The 11,866-nt window shown below is 42.6% G+C and overlaps 2 protein-coding genes across 2 annotated transcripts; one reads left to right on the top strand and one right to left on the bottom strand. All coding sequences in view use genetic code 11, as the record gives it.

Annotated features, from left to right (window-relative positions):
* Window positions 1–563: 563 nt before the first annotated feature.
* Window positions 564–7,068, top strand: EGR_09137 (RING finger protein; the record flags this gene model as incomplete). The annotated part of the gene is made up of 4 exons (XM_024498386.1): window positions 564–656; window positions 1,127–1,281; window positions 4,439–4,796; window positions 6,940–7,068. 4 exons carry the CDS (start codon window positions 564–566, stop codon window positions 7,066–7,068), a joined length of 735 nt encoding a protein of 244 aa, XP_024347208.1.
* Window positions 7,069–9,771: 2,703 nt separating this feature from the next.
* Window positions 9,772–11,157, bottom strand: EGR_09136 (hypothetical protein; the record flags this gene model as incomplete). Its single annotated transcript, XM_024498385.1, has 2 exons — window positions 9,772–9,970; window positions 11,024–11,157. The coding sequence occupies 2 exons, from the start codon at window positions 11,155–11,157 to the stop codon at window positions 9,772–9,774; spliced, it is 333 nt and encodes a 110-aa protein (XP_024347207.1).
* Window positions 11,158–11,866: the final 709 nt, after the last annotated feature.

Here is an 11,866-nt window from a genome sequence, read left to right as displayed (position 1 = left end):
GAAACGATGTTCAAGATCTTATTCGAGAAACGACTTCCCATCCTTGGATCACGGCAACCAATTAACTGTTCGAAACTAGCGCACATAAGGATTTTATTTAAGCCGCATCACAAGGCAGTGAATTTATAAAAAGTTTACAGCAAAAGGTAGAAAATTGAAGATAAGCAAGGTATGGTAAAAACTGCCAAAATGATTTGCTGAAATAGATTTGTGTGTGAAGGCTATTTTCTTAATTTAATCTAAAGATGTGATAATTTTTTGATAACGTTTTATTGATAGCTTTTTTTATAATGAGTGGGGCAATAACAAAGTTCCATAAACTCTATTCTTGAGTTGGTCTTCTACGCAAAATTGTACGGCTTTTTACAACTGAAAAATTATTTTTTTTGTATTTTTGTGGTTTGGGACCAAATTTTGAAGCGATTTTACCAATGTACTGAACGGAATTTTACTTGACATTTTAGTGGTTTATTAATACAGCCGCTTATACAAGGTCATGGATCAGCTGTTCCATGACAAGCGTTCACTTTGACTGCCAGTTCGAGCTGTTATCTCTCCCAAATATGGGTAACTGCTTTAGGCACTTTTATCGAAGATCCAACTCTTCGGAAGATGCGCGCCGTCCTTCTCCTACTCACCCTCCAGCTTGGTATTTGGTAGGCTATTCCTGTACCGTTTCCGCAAGCTTAAAGTTCTTGTTACTCCAATAGTTGCTTTGGACTTCAACTAATGTTTTGGAAAACAATTTAGTGGTGCGTTCTTTTCTAATATGTAGCTGTGAATCTTTTTGGATCTGCACTTAATTTGTTCGGTTGTTCTAGGTTGTCATGCCATCACCGAGACTCCTAGTACTCCCATTATTAACGAAAATTGAAAATGGGATAGCCGACTCTAAATTCAGACAACTTTGAGAGACTTTTTTGCTCTTAGTTAAACTATTGGGGTGAATTTTGTTTTATTCTAGATACTTGATCTCATTGCGGTAATAATGGAGTTAAATCTGGTACCTTTTCCAATTCTTTATGTTTTAACACGGTCATGAATTAACGAAAGAATTCTCTGGAATACATACATATGGTAGCAAGTAGACTTTGGGTTTCAACTGATAATATTTTGCTTTTCGCAGGAAAATGATCCGATTCTTCACCCAGCGCCCGGATTATCAGTTCCCTTCTCACAACTCACCGAAGATCAACAAGTGACCATCGCAATGCGGATGGCATTAATCGCTACCCTACCCATCTTCATCTACGATGATAATGAGAATGCTAAGCTACCAGAGTGAGTCTTTGTTTATTTTTATAGGCTCTTGTGTTGTCTCGAACTTCAGTCAGCGGTCGGATAGGCCTTGCTCCTGCTTAATTTGCATTCCCCGCTGTGGTGGAAAGTAAATCATGTTTGAGTTTGTCTACGACTTGTGCATTTTGGCCTTATACTCCAAACTGCGTTCTGCTGCTCTTTATTCTAAGGTTATTTTGTGCGTTTGGTGCGATCTATAACTCTAATCATTCATCACGGTTACTACGACAACTGGGACGCTAAACTTTGATTGCCTTTGTTCTGACTGAGTAGTTCCTCTCCTCACACTTATAAAGAATGCTTTAGTGCGTGTGTGGGAGACAAAGTAGATGCAGATTTTTTGCCGCCACATTTGCGGTACTCTGAGAAGCTCAACCGACGGGAGTGCTGTTTCTCATGAGACTGGCTATAACACCAATAAGAAGTTACCGCTCCCTTGTACATAAAGGTACCATATGCGATTCTTCCTTTTATATCAAAGATTTGCCGTAGTTTTATTTCCCCTAATTTCATAATTGCCTCCTAAGCTACCGCACTAATGAATGTTAACGTGTGCTTAGTCGTGCCACCAAATCCCTCGTTCACCATTATTGCATTCATCATTTTTTTAAAATAAAAGCATTTTGCCGTCAATTTGTCCCCTACTGGTCGTCATGGCAACAAGATTTCAGCTACATCTTTCTTTTATGCTTTCTGTGTCTTAAGCTTGCCCATTCATGCCAATCGCACTGAGTGTTGAGTGGATTTATGGAGACCTTTTCTGGTTTTTCAGTCCAGTTGTCCACTCTACCCGAGGGATAAAATTGCGCCTCAGTAATGCTAACAATTACTGGGTTAGTTTGGTTCCAAACTATTTGGAGCTTATTCAGAACTTGTGTGTTTATTTTACTTCCCGATAAACATGAAATGTGACTTATTCTCGATTTTTCTAAGGCTTCAAACAAGTTAGTTTTCCCATCCTTCATTTGTTTGGCTAAAAACTCGATAATTTGAATGACGTATCCGATTCTTGTGATAGAAAAGAGGACTTGTTTTCTTTTAAAGGCACAGATTTGCTGAACACTTGTAAGACCGCGACAAGTATTGGACTGTGGAGCGGCTTCACTTGATTGCTAAATCATGTGAACTGTTAGCTAAGGTTAGGGATGACTTGCCCTCAAGACTAATCAGTTAAGTAATCGTTTAGTCACGCAATTTGTGGGTCCAAAGTGAGTTCATTTTGGGCCGAATCTTACATCGGTGTGACGAGTCGAGAGAGCGAACGAAGACTAGCGACAAGTAGTGTGTCGGTGTGTTTATTGTGTATATATGTGGGGTAAGTGGTGGGGGCGGATGCGGAGGTAGCGTGCATCACATATCTGTTTCCGAACAAGCAGGTTCGTAGATGTGTGCACGTGTGTGTGTGTGTATATAGTAGAATTCACATTTCACTCTCCTAACTTTTGCATTCTTATCTTTCCGCATCTCTTCCTCCTTCAGCGAGGAATCAACTGAACATACTCAAATTGCTCATTTTGCTTCTTCCGCTCTGTGCTAGTCCGTGACCCTTGTGTAGTCTTCCTTCAAACGGAAATCGTTTTACACCGCGTGTCATCGGGACCAACTTTTGAGACTTTGACCTTGCCCCTTGTTTGATGACCGAGAACACGGGCTGTGGTACTGTGTAAAACAGTAGTGCCGAAGATAACCACGGAGATAAATTTCACTATTGTAGATTGTGATAAGATTGTGTAGAGGCGATGGAAGGTCAAAAGTCGAACTCTATTAGGGAGGGAGGTTCGTTTGGAAGGTACTGCTGAAGTCTGGACGCCCTTCCACAATCAGCATATTTCCTCATTTTTGTTATATTATTTTTTAAGCTGGATTTGAGTTGGGTTATAATGCACTTGCTGCAATCCGAAGATGCGGTTATCTAGTTACTTTAAAACAGCAGAAGGTCTTACTGCGTCTATACTGGTAAACTTATTTCCGTTGGCTCTAAGTATGTTGGAAGGTTGGAAAAGCCAATGAGCCCGTCCATCTTGAAACGTCATCGTCTTTCAGGGCACTTTCTGCTGTTGTACGCTCCTCTGCACCAGGGAATTGCAACATCAACAGTAGTCGAGTGGGCATCAAAGACGACCTGACTAATTGACATCTTTCAAGTCTAGGGATTCATCAAGTAGCTATTTTTCCATAAGGCTGAACGTCATGCAACAGGAGGTTTATTCTGGATAAACACTTGCCTAAAGGTCACAGCTACTCCCTTTTTGATCGGAAGTTGAAGCCCTCTCATTACTCCGACAGCTCAAAGCATAACTGTAGGTGGTGCTCCCTCCCTTACGATTCGTCAGTGCGGGACCGCCTGCCGTGACCTTTGTGCTTACAGCCTTGAAGTTGACTCTGAGGGTGCTCTTAAGGCAAATGGGTTGGGAAGTGCATCTGTTACAGGCGTGTAGAATGGCCTGGGGCACTGTGGTGAGGCTCGAATTGTGGCATATTGAAGGCATACGCAATTAGAATCACCAGCCTTCGGCTGCACAGGCTCCAGTCTGCAGAGTGCTTTCCGCTACCCCATTTCTGTCTCAATCACAACAGGGGTATGAACGCACACTAATTTCGCATCACAGTGAGATGACTGACGACTCTAACACAAGTGGCACTTCTCGTGGGTTTTGGTGGGTCCATTTGCTGCTACGTCCTCCTTGCTAATTGCCTTGTGGAGGTATTCATTTGCTATGCATCACTTGGGGCTAGACATCCCTCTCTCTTGCTTACCAATCATTTCTCATTTACCTGCTAAATAAGTAATAATTTTACATGACTTTTAATCGCTCAGGTGTGCTTGCAACCCAGAGGTTGAGCCAGTACCTCTGCACTTAAGGGAGGTTGGGTGTAGGTTCTACAATCAGACAACGATTCCCTAAACCTCAAATGTGACGAAACTATCAAGGAGGGAATCTGCTCGAATCACTTATCGCTTTTAATCCGTTTTCTGATCCTACTTAATTAAAACTACTGTCAAAAACAATTTGGTGTATTGTGGGGTTGGTCCGAGCCAACCGCCAAGCCTGGAGGTTCTGAAAAGACGATAGGAAGGCGGTGGAAAGTTGTCCTGCTTCACTTCTACACCTCTTCTCCTCATTCTCTCCTCCGACAGATGCGTGATCTGCATGTGCGAATACGAGGCCGGTGATGAGATGCGCAAGATGCCCATGTGTTCGCACATCTTCCATCGCGCCTGCATCGATGACTGGCTAACGCGTTCACTTACCTGTCCCTCCTGCCTACAAGAGGTTCCCATGCCCTCTTCCACAATCCCTACCACTCCCACCGCCGTCGCTGCTTCCACCACCACGGCTTCCACGACCGCTACGGCTGCCGTTGCCTCTACAACTGCGGGGCACATTGCCACTGCAAGCACTGGAAGGGCAAGCGGAGGTGATAGGAGCCACTTGTCCGGTCCCTCAACCACCGATTTAAGAGAGGAGGCACGGAGGATTAAAAAACGATCCAAGGTGCTTGTTTGCTTTCTTTTCCGACCATTTTTTTTACCGCCTTGTTGACATGGGTAATTAGAAGCCGATTTATTTAAGTGTTATTGATGGGAGCTTTCAAATGAATTTTAATGGCCCAAAAGTGTTGCTTATGGATTACATGTGGTACCTACTTCAAATCTACTTTTTCCTTATGATTAGCCTTCAGTTATCGACAAATTTGGCCACTTCGGGTCACTGCAAGTTGGGTTATTTCAGTAGCATCAGTTAGAGGTTTAAGGTGAATTTGAAACTTGATGAAATTTTGTTGTAGGTCAATCCCAGTAACTATTTCATCCTGATTTCTTGCTCGACTTATTTTTCCTTTAATAAATTTTGAAGCTGAGATGGAGCATTTTAGGTAGTGTAGGCATAAGCCTCCGGATGTGTTTGTGCTCGAATAAATTTATCATTCGTAGACTGATTTACCCGGAAAGTACATGTTAGAAGCTTTCTTTGAGTCAAGTTCCCAGCTAAGATGCTGCTTGATTTTGAATTGAATGCATTTTTCAACATTGTTAACAAACGCAAATTTTCTCATGCTCTACCCTCTCCCCTCCCGTTATCGGGCTGGTTGAGCGAGGTTACTGACAAGTATTTAAGTAGTATCGGACCTAACACTCAGGTAGTGTTTCTCATTGGCTAGAGTATCAGTCATGTGTCCGTCAGATTAGTAGGATTTGTGGTAACAGTGAGGGGTGGTTCTGATTTTAGTGCTTTCAAGATGTCGAGTTGGAAATAAAGCCAGTTAACTATGCTACGCCTGTTTCTCTCTCGAGTTTCTTCAATTTGCCCAATTTGGGTACACAGGGTCACTGCAAGCTGGCATAGTTAAGTAGTGTAAGGAGTTTAATACAACTTGGGGTAAAATGTTTGTGTCAGAGGTTTTGTTTATGTCGTTTTCAAGATCGCTTTGAATGTCAACCCAGGATTTATTGAGGCATGTAGAGTGTTGCGGCTGACTTTTAATTTATAGGTTTGCACTGAAGTTAATAAGACTAAAGGCCGATTACCAAAAGTTTTAAGGTTTAAGAGCCTCCTCAGATCGGTTAAAAAGTCCGTCATAATCCACCTGGATTCGAACTTGCAAAAGGCTTAGTCTGAATAGCGTCTCCGACTTAAAGTCGCCAAGTCATTGCATTTAATGTCGACTTCAAAGCTCACATTCGTGTGCTTCTGCTCTCATTCTTTGATTCCATCACATGAGGCAATTTGGAGGTTAAAAGTTTAGGCAGTATGATGATTTGTTGGGTCCAATGCCACAGAAATTCCTCTACATTCTATCCCTCGAAGGTCTTGGGGATTTGCAGTGTAGCTTCTGAAATATCCTTGACTGGACAAAGCTCTGATGCCGTTTTAAAGTCTAAAAGACGGCTTAAAGCACATAAATTTATCAATCGCCAAAGCACTGTACTTGAGCTTATCCTTAAGTGGGAAAAGTTGAGGTCAACATCATCTACTCCCGTAAATCCAAAGGAGAATCCCATGGTTCCCTTTAAAAGCCCATTTTTTACACCAACTTGTGTTGTGGAATCTCCCCCGGCTTCACTGTTTCATTACCATCGCAGTTCTCGAGCCCACATTTTTCCACGCATCAGTGCCTTAGCCTCAGATCAGACCCATTAGACTAACATTGCACCTCTGCCTCCCCCAACATCTTGTTTGATGTTGTGGGCTATCTACAACTATCCGAAACTAAAGGTCCAAAGTACTGTAGCAAAGACAAATTGGAGAGCTGAGCGTTTGATTTACCGACGAGTTGCCTTTACGGTCATCGAGAAGTAGGCCAGGCCGCTTCAAGGCATTTTTTGGAGCAAATACGCGGGTCGAGTTTAAAGATCAAATCACGCTTACCCGGAGCCAGAAAAAGGCACGAATCCATGAAGTTATTTAAAGTGCAAACCGAACGGCAAATATTTAAGTGCAGGTTGTTCTGACGATGCCGCTATCTCTCAGAAACCTCAAGAAGCACAAAGCCACTAATTCGGTAAAAATAATCGTGGGCTCAAAGTAAGCCCACCATCTTGGACATTTTCTCCTCATGTGTCGGTGACACGATGATTGGGATACCAACGGCAAGGTTAGTAGCTATGTGAAGGCTCTGCTACTACTTAATTTATTTCAGGAGCACGTCTCACCGTACATTCCTTCTCAGGAACAGCAGATGTCGCGTTCAAGGGAGGAAAGGGAACTGCGGCGTTTCCAAATCCCCACCCTTTCCTCTTCCTCCTCTTCCTCCTCCCCCGGTCCTTGACTTGATGCATACACTTAGCCTACTGGAAGTTGTTTCAGTAGGCGGGCTTCGCCGTTTTTTTTATACAAACTTTAATTGGTACTTTGTACACTTGTTGCGAGCTACTGCTTGTTTGTTTGTCTGTTTACTTACTGGTGCTACTTTTTCTTGCCGAGATGATGATGTGCACGTGTAAATTCCCCTTTTCATCTCTCTTTGCTATGGCTTTTCCTCCCCCCTTTGTTTTGGATCTGAGTGACCGTTTATTACCATATTTTAGTAAGTAGCAGTTTTTGTTCAGGAACTGGTCTTTTGAAAAGCAATTTAAGAGTGACTTGCAGTTGAGCTCGATTTAGTAATTCTGAGTGTGGTTGATCTGATTTGAAAAATGATGTCCATGATTGATTTAGTTTGTAAAGACACTGTCAAAAGGTTTAAGTTCATAGTATTATTGCGAGTGCGAGTGTGCTACTTAAATACAAATAAGTACGAAATGCATCTTATGGGACGATATGGAAAGGTCAATTTGAATTGGATGGGGTCACGCGGTACTAAGCGAAATTGAGGCAAACCAGTCATACTTATCACGGTTTGCAGTGTATGTTTTGTCCACGGTAAATTGTTCTATTGAACAGGAGGTTTTTTTGAGTCCCAAGCTATGTGGCATTTTGGTGGCTCAAATGGATTTGAGATAAGTGTGGACTGCTGTTCGTTCAAAGTGTGCACTTATCTAAGCCACCCTTTTGTTTCCCGGTGCATAATTTGGACTAATTTTGATTCTGTTTAGTTATTCTTTTCTATCCGTTTCTTGATAAAAAGTTTCATTTTATTTCTGACTGACTAAGGTCGTGGGTAGCCGGAACCTGCAAGGCCTAATTACATTTTTCATTGAGCATCTAAATATTTTTAAGTGCGTCTTCTCTCAACCACACCTTCTGCACTATCTCTGTGGATTAAACAAAGTTGTCTCAAATTTATCCCGACTGATTACCTTTCCAACTGCAGCCATTAACGTAGTAGATGTGTGCTAGAACGGGAAGTCAATGTCGCGTTTTTATTTTCAAAATACCAAATGTGACGTATTTCATCAGGGGCTGGTGACCTTAAGATAGCGATGGAAATGTCAAAAATATTTGTTCTAAAAGTCAACAAACTAGCTATTGCTTTATTTTTGGGTATTACTGACTTTTTGAGTTAAGGAGAACCTCCATAGCAATGGTTCACACATAGCGATATCATTGAAATGGTGAGATTTGACAGTTTTTACTTGTCTACTAACAATTATTTCCTCAGTTTTGTTAGTCAAAGTGGGATCCTCCTGGCCATCCGACTCTGTAAAGACCCTACCCGTTTAAAACACATCGGTATTCAACAATCTTTCACCATTCAATATCGTCCTTCTCTCTGTCTGAACGGAACCCCCTCTCTCTCTCTTGAAACTTCAATCATTGTTCTGGATGCTTATTGTTTAGTTGTGTCTTCACCTCGCCAAAACACCTCATTTGTTTGTTGCGTTTAGCGCTACTGCATCAGGCCGTTTCACGGTCAGTGGGTTCGTAAGGTTGATCAAGCGCAAATTCTTGACTAGACAACAAATCACCACGGTAAATGATGTATTCAGATCATGGACCACCCTACTTTTCAATAAAGTGTACGTTGTGCTTCTCATTGCTTGCATTAGCACTATGGAGCAGACTTTCAAGGCTCCATCTCCTGCCTGGTGGCACGCTCTTTGCCAGCATAAAAAAGTGGCATGTAGAAATAGTTGGTCAGAAGTGGAGGATTATTTTTTAAACAAATAGGCTCTGATTGATTACGCAGCCTCTCCTTTATACTGCGTTGCATACAAGACGTATGGATGAGAGTAGAGGGAATTCTGACAAGTCGAAATGAATATATTAAGCTGTTATGACAAAAAAAGGACTTCATTGAGCACCTCGTTGGGTGTGAGAAGCACTAATTAAATCTACCATCCTTCCCCATCGAGTTTCACTTTTTGTCCCAGCAAGGGACCACCACAGTTCCAGCTGCCTTATCTTTCATCCGGCCATCTTTTCCGATCCGTCTCTTCAATTTTTGATCTGACCACGCCAGAAAAGTGAAAAATGGGGGATGAAAATGAAATAGAATCCTTACGTCTTTCTTCCGGTAAGTTTTCCGCCTCAAAAGGCGATTCTTCACTACCAGGGAAGGAGGAACTTCCTCGAAGTGATGCAACATCCTTGCACATTTCTGGGTGATACAGCCTACTGCTATCCACCACACCCCCTTCAAATGGGAGACGTCACAGTTGACAAGTGGCTTCTGTATTGATGGAGCCGAATTCCAATTGTTTCGAAAAGGGGCCAAGTCAAGCTCACCTTCGTCCGGTTCCAAGTGGTAGGATGGCGGTAGCAGGCACAAGAATGCGTGCCGTACTGATGGAAGGAGGCAATTTAAGCCAACCTTTGATGTGCCTACGTGAACAGTTGTATCCACTTTACGGGTACCTGCAAGTTGTAATGCATGCGTTTGTTCGTGTGTATGAGTTATAAAATAGAGATATGCATCAACATATTTACGCAGTAAGCACCTAATGCTCTTCCCACTGCTTTCGTATCATGTGGAAAGCAGGTATAATGTAGAGTCAGCCAAATAGAGGTGAGTCCAGTTTGTTTAATTTGCGAGTTTAATTGAACTTGATTTCATAACTGCGGAAATTTCCGGTGTGAAAGTTGCGTGATATCAGAAAATCTCATCCATAAATAACTTGCGTTCGGTTGATCCTGGTGAAGAGCACTTAGAGATGCATGATATACCAAGTACTGGGAGATACGCCTCCTCCTCCTTCCCCTCCTCCTCCTCCTCCTCCTCCTCGTCTCGAGCAAATGATGCATGATGCCACTGAACCAAATAACTGACGATTTTAGAGTTTGGAAGTGTGCTGAAAGCTGTTTCAAATGTGAATAATGGAAGAAGGGGGAGCATTGAAGCTACGGTGGAGGCTTACATGCGAGACTCTACAGTGTAGGTGATTCTCACCCACTTGACATTCACTCGCTTACAAGTGACAACAAGACCAAAAAACTGTCGATTTTTCTGTCCTCTTCATTTGTGCAACTAATTACCGACATGTAATGTAATGAGACGTGGATTTTGTGCCGTCTTTTGGGGTTCTTTTTAGCAAAGACAGATGTCGTCGAATACCTTCACTTACCACACCTTCACCAATACTCATCCCTTAATGCGGGGAGACACATCACTTCATCATCACAATAGTATCTCTGCTCTGTGTCTGTGTGTGAGTTTTGTGTGGCAAACCGCAGACAATTCGGTCGGTGGGAACGGTTCACTTCTCCTTGATGCAGATAATGAAGTGCAACGCGAGGGTCGTTCTACAAGAAGTAGTGGCAAGTAAATCACTAAGAAGTAAGGTCTCCTTGCCTTCTCATAAGATAATACAACACCTGAACTCCTCCTGTTGCAAAAATTACCCCTTGAGGTGATCCGCACTTTAGAATGCGAGTGAAGGGAAGAGAAAAATACCGCCTTATTCTCCGTGTATATTCCCCTAATGATAGCTGACCAATCTCCAAGCCATTGCCGTGTGAGTACATTTTTAAAAAATAAGTGGAAAAAATGATGGGGAAGAGAGGCTGCTCTGGTGAAGAATTCCCACCAAAGCAGATTTTCGATGGGAGGGAACAACAGTCTTCAATGCTGGTCATTTCATCGGATAAGATACTTGAATAGACTTTCATCTCTTGTTTAACTTTCAGGATAAGATCCGCGCCAACTTATCACCTTAGCAGGTCGAATGTGTTAGGGATGTCCTCAACCCCTAAAAATATCTCTTCATTTAGAACCTCTAGAGGTCCCCTTTTTTTCCAGGCCAAATGACAAACCGCTGAAAGCATCTACAAATTCTTGCTCCCTTCCAATCGCTCGGATTAGTCAATACCACAAGCAGGGAGATTTTAAGTGCGCTATTGCTTACCATGAGGTCAAAATCAATCCCATTGTCATATACACAGAGCCAAAGAGATACGCCATGTCCTCAATGGTCAGTCCGCGTCCATACTGAAGGCCTTGTCTCCCAATTCTGTTTGTTTGCAACTCGACAGGATTCATTTTTCCTACAAGTCAACAAATGTGCATCGGTTCATGACACAATGAATGAGTTCGATGAGGTTTTGTACAACCAGCTCGGCCGATATATCATCAACAGTTTGTGTTAAAAAGGAGCTACAAGGAGGCAAAATTCTTCATTTGAATAGCTAGATTCTTGCATTTTTTGAGATCCTTTCGGTAGATATCATCTCTCAAGCGATTAAGTGGATGTTTGAAAGTACTTCTCCACCCGTCACACAGGCATGTCATTTGCCACTACCATTGTCTTCAACGACAATGTTAACCTAATCAAACGTTGATAATCCAGAAAGGAATAAGAGGATTTGTCGTTACTCTACGTCTACTCACTACTCCTTGAATGCTGTCACGTGCATCTTTTGTCCAGGCAAGCCATGTCAAGGCAATGGAAGGTAAGGACACAGCTGAGTAGTAAGTAGGAAAGGAAAGCATGATCGTTCCTCCCCGTGGTGGCATTACTTTGCTGCAGGCACTCAACACCCATGCCACGTCAACTCTACATTGAGGTTTACGACCACCAGGTCGTTACGTGTTCCCTCATTCCGATATGAGATGAAATAACCTGATTGAAATGTAATGAAGATTAAAGAGGAGGAGGAGGAGGAGGAGGAGGAGGAGGAGGAGGAGGAGGAGGAGGAGGAGGAGGAGGAGGAGGAGGAGGAGGAGGAGGAACGGAGGAGGAGGAAGGAGG

Source organism: Echinococcus granulosus (genome assembly GCF_000524195.1).
Source record: "Echinococcus granulosus chromosome Unknown EG_S00133, whole genome shotgun sequence".
NCBI lineage: Eukaryota > Metazoa > Platyhelminthes > Cestoda > Cyclophyllidea > Taeniidae > Echinococcus > Echinococcus granulosus.
This window is presented reverse-complemented; position numbering and strand designations above follow the sequence as displayed.